The 13,999-nt window shown below is 48.8% G+C and overlaps 1 protein-coding gene across 1 annotated transcript in view; it reads left to right on the top strand.

The window, feature by feature from the left end:
* The window catches only part of pdss2 (prenyl (decaprenyl) diphosphate synthase, subunit 2), a 35,896-nt gene extending 23,448 nt beyond the window's left edge, over positions 1-12,448 (top strand). The window contains exons 4-8 of the mRNA XM_068752258.1: positions 6,713-6,787; positions 6,975-7,148; positions 7,271-7,402; positions 7,490-7,525; positions 12,094-12,448. Of these exons, the coding sequence (XP_068608359.1) occupies positions 6,713-6,787; positions 6,975-7,148; positions 7,271-7,402; positions 7,490-7,525; positions 12,094-12,249 (573 nt within the window). The 3' untranslated portion in view covers positions 12,250-12,448. The remainder of the gene's footprint in view (positions 1-6,712; positions 6,788-6,974; positions 7,149-7,270; positions 7,403-7,489; positions 7,526-12,093) is intronic.
* Positions 12,449-13,999: the final 1,551 nt, after the last annotated feature.

The following is a 13,999-nucleotide window of genomic DNA, read 5'->3' as shown; positions in this document are numbered from 1 at the left end:
CAAACAGTAGCGTGTATTACAGTACAAGTACAGTCAAACTGTAGCATGTATTAGAGTACAAGTACAGTCAAACAGTAGCATGTATTAGAGTACAAGTACAGTCACACAGTAGCATGTATTACAGTACAAGTACAGTCACACAGTAGCATGTATTACAGTACAAGTACAGTCAAACAGTAGCATGTATTACAGTACAAGTACAGTCACACAGTAGCGTGTATTACAGTACAAGTACAGTCAAACAGTAGCGTGTATTAGAGTACAAGTACAGTCACACAGTAGCATGTATTACAGTACAAGTACAGTCACACAGTAGCATGTATTACAGTACAGGTACAGTCACACAGTAGCGTGTATTACAGTACAAGTACAGTCAAACAGTAGCGTGTATTACAGTACAAGTACAGTCACACAGTAGCGTGTATTACAGTACAGGTACAGTCAAACAGTAGCGTGTATTACAGTACAAGTACAGTCAAACAGTAGCATGTATTACAGTACAAGTACAGTCAAACAGTAGCATGTATTACAGTACAAGTACAGTCACACAGTAGCATGTATTACAGTACAAGTACAGTCAAACAGTAGCATGTATTACAGTACAAGTACAGTCACACAGTAGCATGTATCACAGTACAAAAACAGTCACACAGTAGCGTGTATTACAGTACAGGTACAGTCACACAGTAGCATGTATTACAGTACAAGTACAGTCACACAGTAGCGTGTATTACAGTACAGGTACAGTCAAACAGTAGCATGTATTACAGTACAAGTACAGTCAAACAGTAGCATGTATTAGAGTACAAGTACAGTCAAACAGTAGCATGTATCACAGTACAAGTACAGTCACACAGTAGCGTGTATTACAGTACAGGTACAGTCACACAGTAGTATGTATTAGAGTACAAGTACAGTCAAACAGTAGCATGTATTACAGTACAAGTACAGTCACACAGTAGAATGTATTACAGTACAAGTACAGTTGCACAGTAGTATGTATTAGAGTACAAGTACAGTCAAACAGTAGCATGTATTAGAGTACAAGTACAGTCAAACAGTAGCATGTATTAGAGTACAAGTACAGTCAAACAGTAGCGTGTATTACAGTACAGGTACAGTCACACAGTAGCGTGTATTACAGTACAAGTACAGTCAAACAGTAGCATGTATTAGAGTACAAGTACAGTCACACAGCGTGTATTACAGTACAGGTACAGTCAAACAGTAGCATGTATTACAGTACAAGTACAGTCAAACAGTAGCATGTATCACAGTACAAGTACAGTCACACAGTAGCGGGTATTACAGTACAGGTACAGTCACACAGTAGTATGTATTAGAGTACAAGTACAGTCAAACAGTAGCATGTATTACAGTACAAGTACAGTCACACAGTAGCGTGTATTACAGTACAGGTACAGTCACACAGTAGTATGTATTAGAGTACAAGTACAGTCACACAGTAGAATGTATTACAGTACAAGTACAGTCACACAGTAGCATGTATTAGAGTACAAGTACAGTCACACAGTAGTATGTATTAGAGTACAAGTACAGTCAAACAGTAGCATGTATTAGAGTACAAGTACAGTCAAACAGTAGCATGTATTAGAGTACAAGTACAGTCACACAGTAGCATGTATTACAGTACAAGTACAGTCACACAGTAGCGTGTATTACAGTACAAGTACAGTCACACAGTAGCGTGTATTACAGTACAAGTACAGTCACACAGTAGCATGTATTACAGTACAAGTACAGTCACACAGTAGCATGTATTACAGTACAAGTACAGTCACACATCCTGTCTAAGAGGAGTATTTCTAAAAAGCTCTTGTTTCCGTTGAAGGTCCATAAATCATCGATGTTTAACAATACCAATAATTAAAGCCGCAAGCGGCGTCAAAGGCCGTCGCGGGCCGATGAGCTGACCCGCCGACGCACGCCGCTTTTGTTTAGTCAAATCTGTATTGGCATAATATAGGACATTTTGGGCATTGCCATGGCAACAGCATACAAAATGCAGCCTGGGTGTCATTGCCTTTTCAACCGGCATGTGTGTGAGAATGTATGTGGCAAACGTGGGACGTTTCCATGCTAACATGCCATTTTAAATATAATGGGATAATATCGTGCCGTTGGGGAACGCCGGCCATTCTTCTTCCGGTCTTTGACGAGAGCAGACGTTCTTTTTTCCCTCTCTGCTCCTTTCGTCCCTGCTTGCATTCTTTGTCTCGTCTCGTCTGTCTGCTTTCCAGGACCCGCTGCGTGCTGAGCTCTGGTCACTAAATCATGGAATTGATTAACTGGTCTCTTGTGCGATTGATCACATTTTTTCACCCAAGCATGGGACTCCGGGGGGGTCCACCTGTCCAGACGGGACCCACGCAGCAGGCTACGCCATGGATCCCTGGAGAAATGGAGAGTGGTCTGCCTCACGGTCCTATCTGTAGAGGATGTAGAAGATATTTGGCTGTTTGGCTTATTGGTGGGGGCGGGGCATCTGCTAATTGGGACGGGAGTTGCCCTGGTGTACCGGAAAGTCTCCAAGACGGCGGCTTTCAAAGTTCTGGATGAATTGACCATGGATCTAAAAGTGCTCTTCGGTGCTCTGGGGGACCGTGTGGTGGCCCGAATCGAGGATCTGGGCAAAGCTCAGGGATCGATCCGGGGAGGACCGGCAGAAACTGGATCCCTTCTTGCCCCAGCAGGTAGAACTGTATCGGCAGATCTCCGGACTGGCTTGGAGGGACTGAAGTCTCGCCTTGGCACACGAAACGAGGAATAACTGAGGACCAGTTGTATATTTGGGTCAAGCTAAAGTCCCCCCCCCCCGAGAGAGTTCTGTACGACGCCAGGTCCTATCTGTCTACCAAAACAATCCAAGGACATCTCTCTGACTTTCCACACACATGAACTCTCTCTCACACACACACACACCCCTCAACGGCTCATCTGCTCTGGAAACCTTCCTACTGCTCCCCCCCCCCTCCCCAAAGGACAATTCTCTGGACTTGCCTGGTTCCTACTTTTCATTGAAATAATCCCTGCGCATTCCCAGTGCAGCATTCCCAGTGCAGCGTTCCCAGTGCAGCGACGCACCCAAAACCGTTAACTGAAGAAACCTGAAGAAATTCAGCGCATGAAGAGCGCGAGTAAAGTTCTATTATCAAGAGGAAATAAAGTCGGAATCAATCAACCGATGTCAAACCAGCAAGAGGATTGGAAGTTCATAACCTCAACCCCAACCCCCCCATTCATTCCTCAATCCATGACAGCCACAAGTCAAGCTCTGCCAACGTCAATGTCTACGCAGAATAGCGCTGACCTGGTTAACATGCTAATCCATAGACGATTAGCTATGAATGCTAATCGTGTTCACTGGAGATCCCTTAAAGTTCAAGGACCTTTGAAACTTATTCCACAGAATGAGAAACGATATTACCTGAGAAAGTACCCCGGTGGCAATGCAAAATGAAACATCTTTAGACAATCAATTTAAAAAAGAAAGAAAATATTGAACATTCTGTGCGACCCGGTACCGACTGGCCCGGTGGTTGGGGCCCGCTGACCTAAAGCCTCTCCGGTCCCAGACCCACAAAGCAGCGGCGGGCTGTGAGCAAGAACCACGAGCAGCTTCCGTGTGAGCTGGGGGGTACTCTGGTCCCTCTGTCACAGGCTGAAAATGACAAAACGAGCTCGAGTCGAGGCCGCATGACTCGTTTTGTGAGCTAACTCGACTGCTGCCCACCTTAGCTCCTCCCCTTAGAGTCCATGGCAAAGTAGCAAACGTCATCTGCTGCGCCAGCACAAAGGGGTGGAGCTTAGCCTGATCTGCTGGCGCTACCTAGGCCGTGTTTACATCCCTCTGACTGTCATGAGACAGGAAGTAACCTGGAGGTGCGGGGGCGTGGCCGGGGCCCTTCCGGTTCGGATTCACACAACGCCAGCCCCTGAGTCGGGCTGCTGGCGTTTAGGGGACGGCGTCCCAGAGCTCTTCTGCTACCCTGTGGGGTTGATCAAACGTAAAACCCGGCTGAGACTGCTGCAGCGTTAAGCTGGGAACCGCCCTCCCGGCCTGCTCGGTGTGGGACCGCCTCTGCAGATGGACGGGGCAGGACTGTCTCCTGTCTTTCTCCAAGGCAGCGAGCTGGTATAAAGTAACCTCACCGTGGAGCTCCGGTTTCTCCCTCTCAGACTTGTCGGCAAAACAAGTAAGGGGGAGGCGGCGGGAGAGCGGATCTGATACTTTCCAAAAAAAGCCCCCCCCTGGCTCCCACTTCCATGGGCAGGCAGAGACACCACATCTGGTAATACTGGAGGCACATTGTCCTTCCAGGTCTGGACGGAGCTCGGGTGTCCTCAATATTTTCCCCGGGTGGATTCAGTTACCCAAAGTACGCTGAGTGGCTGATGGAGCAGCATCTCCAGACGGCTCTGGTTCATCTAAGCCGAAGGAGCTCTAAGTTTAACCTGATTCATCTCAGCTGAAGGAGCTCTAAGTTTAACCTGATTCATCTAAACTAGAGCTCTAAGTTTAACCTGGTTCATCTAAACTAGAGCTCTAAGTTTAACCTGGTTCATCTAAACTAGAGCTCTAAGTTTAACCTGGTTCATCTAAACTAGAGCTCTAAGTTTAACCTGGTTCATCTCAGCTGAAGGAGCTCTAAGTTTAACCTGATTCATCTAAACAGAGCTCTAAGTTTAACCTGGTTCATCTAAACTGGAGCTCTAAGTTTACCCTGGTTCATCTAAACTAGAGCTCTAAGTTTAACCTGGTTCATCTAAACTGGAGCTCTAAGTTAAACCTGGTTCATCTCAGCTGAAGGAGCTCCAAATTTAACCTGATTCATCTAAACTGGAGCTCTAAGTTTAACCTGATTAATCTCAGATGAAGGAGCTCTAAGTTAAACCTGGTTCATCTCAGCTGAAGGAGCTCTAAATTTAACCTGGTTCATCTAAACTGGAGCTCTAAGTTTAACCTGGTTCATCTAAACTAGAGCTCTAAGTTTAACCTGGTTCATCTAAGCTGGAGCTCTAAGTTTAACCTGGTTCATCTAAACTGGAGCTCTAAGTTTAACCTGGTTCATCTAAACTGGAGCTCTAAGTTTAACCCGGTTCATCTAAACTGGAGCTCTAAGTTTAACCTGGTTCATCTAAACTGGAGCTCTAAATTTAACCTGGTTCATCTAAACTGGAGCTCTAAGTTTAACCCGGTTCATCTAAACTGAAGGAGCTCTAAGTTTAACCTGGTTCATATAAACTGAAGGAGCTCTAAGTTTAACCTGATTCATCTAAACAGAGCTCTAAGTTTAACCTGATTCATCTAAACTAGAGCTCTAAGTTTAACCTGGTTCATCTAAACTAGAGCTCTAAGTTTAACTTGATTCATCTAAACTGGAGCTCTAAGTTTAACCTGGTTCATCTAAACTACAGCTCTAAGTTTAACCTGTTCATCTAAACTGGAGCTCTAAGTTTAACCTGGTTCATCTAAACTGGAGCTCTAAGTTTAACCTGGTTCATCTAAACTGGAGCTCTAAGTTTAACCTGTTCATCTAAACTGGAGCTCTAAGTTTAACCTGGTTCATCTAAACTGGAGCTCTAAGTTTAACCTGGTTCATCTAAACTGGAGCTCTAAGTTTAACCCGGTTCATCTAAACTGAAGGAGCTCTAAGTTTAACCTGGTTCATATAAACTGAAGGAGCTCTAAGTTTAACCTGATTCATCTAAACAGAGCTCTAAGTTTAACCTGATTCATCTAAACTAGAGCTCTAAGTTTAACCTGATTCATCTAAACTAGAGCTCTAAGTTTAACCTGGTTCATCTAAACTAGAGCTCTAAGTTTAACCTGATTCATCTCAGCTGAAGGAGCTCTAAGTTTGACCTGCTTCATCTAAACTAGAGCTCTAAGTTTAACCTGGTTCATCTAAACTAGAGCTCTAAGTTTAACCTGTTCATCTAAACTGGAGCTCTAAGTTTAACCTGGTTCATCTAAACTGGAGCTCTAAGTTTAACCTGGTTCATCTAAACTAGAGCTCTAAGTTTAACCTGGTTCATCTAAACTAGAGCTCTAAGTTTAACCTGATTCATCTCAGCTGAAGGAGCTCTAAGTTTAACCTGATTCATCTAAACTGGAGCTCTAAGCTTAACCTGGTTCATCTCAGCTGAAGGAGCTCTAAGTTTAACCTGGTTCATCTAAACTGGAGCGCTAAGTTTAACCTGGTTCATCTAAACTGGAGCTCTAAGTTTAACCTGGTTCATCTAAACTGGAGCTCTATGTTTAACCTGGTTCATCTAAACTGGGGCTCTAAGTTTAACCTGGTTCATCTAAACTGGAGCTCTAAGTTTAACCTGATTCATCTAAACTAGAGCTCTAAGTTTAACCTGGTTCATCTAAACTGGAGCTCTATGTTTAACCTGGTTCATCTAAACTGGGGCTCTAAGTTTAACCTGGTTCATCTAAACTGGAGCTCTAAGTTTAACCTGATTCATCTAAACTAGAGCTCTAAGTTTAACCTGGTTCATCTAAACTGGAGCTCTTGGAGCCTCATCTACATAATGAGTGCAGGTTATCGTGCTTTCAACACTGGAACGGGGCGGTACCGCTGATGGACGGGCCACGCCCATGAGCTTTTATGAATGTAATAGAAACAGGTTGGTGTGTTTGATAACCGGGTCAATCTGATCGGTTATTGATTATCTGTTGCAGGTTGTTGAACTGATCTCCAGCGCCATCGGCGATGTGGTTCAAGGACTCTACTCTGAGAACTGTCCCCCTGCTGAGGTAAAGCATCGAGACATCAAAGCAATCTCCTAAATTTAGAAATGATCAAAGAAAAGTCCATTCGGCCAATCAGCTGGCTTCATTCTGACTGTAACAGGATCACTGAGGGTTAGCGGGTGGAGACGCTGCTAAACGCTAGCACACATCAGGTTTTCAGTTCAAGCCTGCATCTTGGTTTGCTGCACAGGGAAACGGTCTCACCGAGGACGTTGGCATGGCGACGTGGGAGGAGCAGATGTTCCTGTCTCACGGGGCGCTTCTAGCCAAGAGCTGCCAAGCAGCGATGGAGCTCGCCGAGCACGACGACGAGTCCCAAAGACTGGCGTACGAGTACGGCAAGCACCTGTCCCTAGGTCACCAGGTAGGTCAGGTACTCAGAGAGAGGGAGAGAGAGAGAGAGAGAGAGAGCACCTGTCCCTAGGTCACCAGTCGGGGCCTCCCACCGTCCAGACGTTAGCCTCACACCTGCTCCTTTTCCTGCAGCTGAACTCTGACCTGCGTCCGTTCATGAGGAGCAGCGAGGGGGAGGAGCCGGCATTCAGCTTCAGGGCCGCCCCCGTGTTTCTGCACCGGCGGACCGTTGGCGAGGAGCGATGGCACCAGCAGCTGCAGCAGGTTCTGACCCGTCGCTAGCGTCAGGGACCGGACCTTTCTCGGCACGTCGCTATGGAAACGTGTAATTGTGTTTCTCTTCTCTGCCAGGCCAAAGGACAGAGAGGCCAACTGGATTACTCAAAGGTGAGGCTGCTGGTCCAGGTGTTCCTCAGGGCGCTGTGAAGCTACGCTAGCTGTGCTAGCTGTGCTAGCTGTAGCAGCCTCTAGTGAGATCCTGTTGTTGCTTTTACTTCCTGAAATGTCGCCTCACTGGGAAACGAGAGGAATGAGCTTTCCAAAGTCGACGCGTGAGGGAGGAGGGGTCTGACGGTGTCGGGGGGGGGGGGGTGTCTGGACCCGTCTGAAACCAGAGCAGGACGGATTCGTTACCGAGGCCTATTTGTGGAGGAGACATTGAGACGTCCAAGAGGGACACGTGGAGGGGAGGGGGGGGGGGGGGTCCTGCAGTCCCTCCCCCCAATAGGAAACAGCCAAAGGCTCTCCAAAGCAGTATTTGTCATCTCAATTTGTGACTGACTGCTCCAATAGGATAAAATAAAGCAGTTTAAACATTGGTCTCATAGCGGTGACGGCTGAACACAAAAACCCTCCCATGAACCCTAGTGGTCAAAACAAGCATTACACCGTAAAACTCCTTAGACCCGCACAGTGAAGTAAAATAACAACAAAAACACAGGAGTCAAGTGAACCCGTCATTCAAAATAGGTGCAAATACTTATATCGTCTTATAGTACAGTACATGGAGTCTGGGCAGTTAGTCGATATAGATGTACGATGTTTATATACTATCAAAAAGTAGTTCAGACTGCCTTGAAATCTTCCACGAACTTCTCTGCCTCTGCCGCAGAGCCAAACGGCTGGAGCGACGAAGGTTTCGGGGACACAACCGACCTGTCCTCTCTCCGCTGGCTACCCACCTCGGGGCTGTAGAAGTACATTCGGAATGGTTCGTCCTTGTACTTCAAATCATTTCTCCTCCTGGCCTCCCGGATCAGCAGCTCCTTGTTTTGGTGGCGGTGAGAACAAACAATGGCAGGCCGAGGCCTGGTTTAGCGGCTAAGCTACGAGGAGCACGGGCCAGTTCAGGAGGGGAGGGACCAACATTCTTCCCGAAAACATCCTGCAACAACTGTGGAAAAAAAGTCGCCGGCTGCAGACCCTCAACCCCCCCCCCTGTATACCAATAAGACGGGCGTTGCACCGTCTACTCCTTGATTCCATGTCCCATAGCTTAGCCTTTAGCTTCTCATTAGCGGCTCGCAATGTCTCACAGCTATCGCTGATCAAGAGTTTGGGCGTTCTCTTCCAGGGATACCAATCGCTCACCGTGGCTATCCGACGCCATCAGCTCGGCCAATGAAGCCGTTCGGCGTTCGGTTAGCAACGTTGTTATATCGGGCTCGCTAGCATTAGCAGCTTCAGACTCCGCCAATTTCTCACTCGGTTTAGCAGATTTAGCAGGCATGACGGAATATCCAGCGTTCAGGATACTTATATCACCAGAAGCGTTGGTTTACAAAAGAACCAGGTCACGTGGACGAGTTCTGATAACGTTTGCGGGTTTGTTTGTTTGTTTGTTAGCAGGATTACACAATAAACTGCTGGATGGATCAGGATGAATAAAACCTGAAGATGGTCTCAGTCTAACTTCGATCCATTAAGTTCTGAGAGCGATCCGGATTCCCGTCTGGATTTTCCCATTTACTTATAATGGAGCCTTTAAAATAATCCCAGTCATAAAGGGGTCCGATCTGAACCATCATGAAACACGTCCTGGTTCTGATCCAGAATGAGGTCAGGAACAAATATTACATTTAAACATTAAACCATTTATGGATTAAGAATCAGTTAAAAATAAACATCAGCTCTGATTCACTTTGACTTTTCATGTTGGTGTATAAAGATACCGAGAACCATCTAGAACCTTCTGGTGCTGATCCAGATCACCATGGTGACGGTGTAGATCCAGTTAGGAGGGGGACGGGCTGCTTGGGGGAGGTCTGTTCTCGTGTTATTTATGTTATATACAGTATACGTTTATGTATTTAGGGAATGAGCTGCAGTAGATCAGCAGTAAATGATCTCATGAATATTTAGTCTTTTCTGTTTAACATCAACATAAAGGACAGTTTCTTTTGACCTCATGGGGGGGGGGGGGCACTCCGGTCCAGTCCGGTCCAGTGACTTGGTGTCTCCATGGTGCTGGAACCAGATTTCTGAATGAAGCATCCATGTGTGCTGTGAAAGCATCACAGAATTGTGGTATTTCGGATCTCCAAGTTTCATTTTTGGTTGTTTCCATGGAAACGTGTTTTTCAGGTGAAGGGTGTTCATCCTGTCCAGAGCTTATCTGGTGAACCCCACCTTCATGTTTTAGTGAATGAACCATGAACTGTAAAGAGGATTGTCAGGTGACTCACAGTACGCAGTCATATATTGGGGGGGGGGGGGGGGGGGGGTGACCCTACTGTACGCAGTCATATATAGGGGGGGGGGGGGGATGACTCACAGTACGCAGTCATATATAGGGGGGGGGGGGATGACTCACAGTACGCAGTCATATATAGGGGGGGGGATGACTCACAGTACGCAGTCATATATCGGGGGGGGGGGTCCATCTTCAGATATCACCTACCAAAAGCCTGAAACGTTTCCCTCGCAGTCAGCTGCCTGGATCCCAGAGGCGGAACTCTGTTATACCTTTCCCTGTACCCTACCCTGTACCTTACCCTGTACCTACCCTGTACCCTACCCTGTACTCTACCCTGTACCTTACCCTGTACCCTACCCTGTACTTTACCCTGTACCTACCTTGTACCCTACCCTGTACTTTACCCTTTACCTACCCTGTACCCTACCCTGTACTCTACCCTGTACCTTACCCTGTACCCTACCCTGTACCTTACCCTGTACCTACCTTGTACCCTACCCTGTACTTTACCCTTTACCTACCCTGTACCCTACCCTGTACTTTACCCTTTACCTACCCTGTACCCTACCCTGTACTTTACCCTTTACCTACCCTGTACCTTACCCTGTACCCTACCCTGTACCTTACCCTGTACCTACCTTGTACCCTACCCTGTACATACCCTGTACCCTACCCTGTACTTTACCCTTTACCTACCCTGTACTTTACCCTTTACCTACCCTGTACTTTACCCTGTACCTTACCCTGTACCCTGCCCTGTACTCTACCCTGTACCTTACCCTGTACTTTACCCTTTACCTACCCTGTACCCTACCCTGTACTTTACCCTTTACCTACCCTGTACTTTACCCTTTACCTACCCTGTACTTTACCCTTTACCTACCCTGTACCCTACCCTGTACTCTACCCTGTACCTTACCCTGTACCCTACCCTGTACTTTACCCTTTACCTACCCTGTACCCTACCCTGTACTTTACCCTTTACCTACCCTGTACCTTACCCTGTACCCTACCCTGTACCTTACCCTGTACCTACCTTGTACCCTACCCTGTACATACCCTGTACCCTACCCTGTACTTTACCCTTTACCTACCCTGTACTTTACCCTTTACCTACCCTGTACTTTACCCTGTACCTTACCCTGTACCCTGCCCTGTACCCTACCCTGTACTTTACCCTGTACCTACCTTGTACCCTACCCTGTACTTTACCTACCCTGTACCCTACCCTGTACTTTACCCTGTACCTACCCTGTACCTTACCCTGTACCTACCTTGTACCCTACCCTGTACATACCCTGTACCCTACCCTGTACTTTACCCTTTACCTACCCTGTACTTTACCCTGTACCTTACCCTGTACCCTGCCCTGTACCCTACCCTTTACCTACCCTGTACCTGACCCTGTACTCTACCCTGTACCTTACCCTGTACCTTACCCTTTACCTACCCTGTACCTTACCCTGTACCCTACCCTGTACCTACCCTGTACCCTACCCTGCACCTTACCCTGTACCTACCCTGTACCCTACCCTGTACCTACCCTGTACCCTACCCTGTACCCTACCCTGTACCTACCCTGTACCCTACCCTGTACTTACCCTGTACCCTACCCTGTACCCTACCCTGTACCCTACCCTGTACCTACCCTGTACCCTACCCTGTACCCTACCCTGTACCCTACCCTGTACCTACCCTGTACCCTACCCTGTACCTTGCCCTGTACCCTACCCTGTACCCCACCCTGTACCTACCCTGTACCCTACCCTGTACTTACCCTGTACCCTACCCTGTACCCTACCCTGTACCTACCCTGTACCCTACCCTGTACCCTACCCTGTACCCTACCCTGTACTTACCCTGTACCCTACCCTGTACCCTACCCTGTACCTACCCTGTACCCTACCCTGTACCTACCCTGTACCCTACCCTGTACCCTACCCTGTACCTACCCTGTACCCTACCCTGTACTTACCCTGTACCCTACCCTGTACCCTACCCTGTACCTACCCTGTACCCTACCCTGTACCCTACCCTGTACCCTACCCTGTACCTACCCTGTACCCTACCCTGTACCTTGCCCTGTACCCTACCCTGTACCCCACCCTGTACCCCGCCCTGTACTTTACCCTGTACCCCCCCATGTACCTTACCCTGTACTTTCCTGTGTTTACCTTAGGAGTACACAAACTGTCTCCAGCTCATCGCTGTCTGTTTCGATTACACAGAAATGTGGGAATGTGTTTTCATCTTTTGACAGCTTTTGGCGGCTGTTAAATCGGAGAAAGGCGTGAGCTCAGCTGTGGACTTATGCTGTTACCATAGCAACAAGGCTCTGGAGGCCATCCAGGTTTTCCCTTCCTCTGAGGCTCGATCGGCCTTGGAGAACATCGCCTCTGCCGTCACCATATTTTGACCTGGACTTCTAAATGCCTTCGGTTTGTCTGTCGAAGCGACCGGACCCGGAGCCGGACCGGACCCGGACCCGGAGCCGGAGCGCAGGTGACCCTTCAGGACGCGTGAACTTCTTTCGCATCGGATTAATGCTCTGGATAATCGAGTCATCAGAAACGCCTGTATCCAAAAATGGTCATCATTAAAAAGAAATAGAAACACATCACATCCCGTTTCGTGTTGGCTCTGATGCCTCGTCTTCCTCAGTTCAGTGAGGAAGCATCACCCCGAGCTGCATTTTAAAACCTGGCACATTGCTGCCTTGCTCATCAGCAAAGACGCATCCCAGGCGGAACGTAATTTAAGATGTTTGAGTCATTGCAACAGCGGATGATGCTAACGACGCACCGTTCTGACGCACCGTTGTGACGCACCGTTGTGACGCACCTTTGTGACGCACCGTTGTGACGCACCGTTGTGACGCACCTTTGTGACGCACCGTTGTGACGCACCGTTGTGGCGCACCGTTGTGACGCACCGTTGTGACGCACCGTTGTGACGCACCTTTGTGACGCACCGTTGTGACGCACCGTTGTGACGCACCGTTGTGACGCACCGTTGTGACGCACCTTTGTGACGCACCGTTGTGACGCACTGTTGTGACGCACCTTTGTGACGCACCGTTGTGACGCACCGTTGTGACGCACCGTTGTGACGCACCTTTGTGACGCACCGTTGTGACGCACTGTTGTGACGCACCTTTGTGACGCACCGTTGTGACGCACCGTTGTGACGCACCGTTGTGACGCACCTTTGTGACGCACCGTTGTGACGCACCGTTGTGGCGCACCGTTGTGACGCACCGTTGTGACGCACCGTTGTGACGCACCGTTGTGACGCACCGTTGTGACGCACCGTTGTGACGCACCGTTGTGACGCTCCGTTGTGACGCACCGTTCTGACGCACCGTTGTGACGCACCGTTGTGACGCACCGTTGTGACGCACCGTTGTGACGCACCGTTGTGGCGCACCGTTGTGGCGCACCGTTCTGGCACACCGTTCTGGCGCACCGTTGTGACGCACCGTTGTGACGCACCGTTGTGACGCACCGTTCTGGCGCACCGTTGTGACGCACCGTTGTGACGCACCGTTGTGGCGCATCGTTGTGACGCACCGTTGTGGCGCACCGTTGTGGCGCACCGTTGTGACGCACCGTTGTGACGCACCGTTGTGACGCACCGTTGTGGCGCACCGTTCTGACGCATCGTTGTGACGCACCATTGTGGCGCACCGTTGTGACGCTCCGTTGTGGCGCACCGTTGTGACGCACCGTTGTGACGCACCGTTGTGACGCACCGTTGTGACGCACCGGTGCAACAAGATATCACCATTGTGGCGCACCGTTGTGACGCACCGTTGTGACGCACCGGTGCAACAAGATATCACCATTGTGGCGCACCGTTGTGGCGCACCATTGTGGCGCACCGTTGTGACGCTCCGTTGTGACGCACCGTTGTGACGCACCGTTGTGACGCACCGTTGTGACGCACCGTTGTGACGCACCGGTGCAACAAGATATCACCATTGTGGCGCACCGTTGTGGCGCACCATTGTGGCGCACCGTTGTGACGCTCCGTTGTGACGCACCGTTGTGACGCACCGTTGTGACGCACCGTTGTGACGCACCGTTGTGGCGCACCGTTGTGACGCACCGTTGTGACGCACCGTTGTGACGCACCGTTGTGACGCACCGTTGTGGCGCACCGTTGTG

Source organism: Brachionichthys hirsutus, chromosome 18 (assembly GCF_040956055.1).
Source record: "Brachionichthys hirsutus isolate HB-005 chromosome 18, CSIRO-AGI_Bhir_v1, whole genome shotgun sequence".
NCBI classification, from domain to species: Eukaryota; Metazoa; Chordata; class Actinopteri; order Lophiiformes; family Brachionichthyidae; genus Brachionichthys; species Brachionichthys hirsutus.
This window is presented reverse-complemented; position numbering and strand designations above follow the sequence as displayed.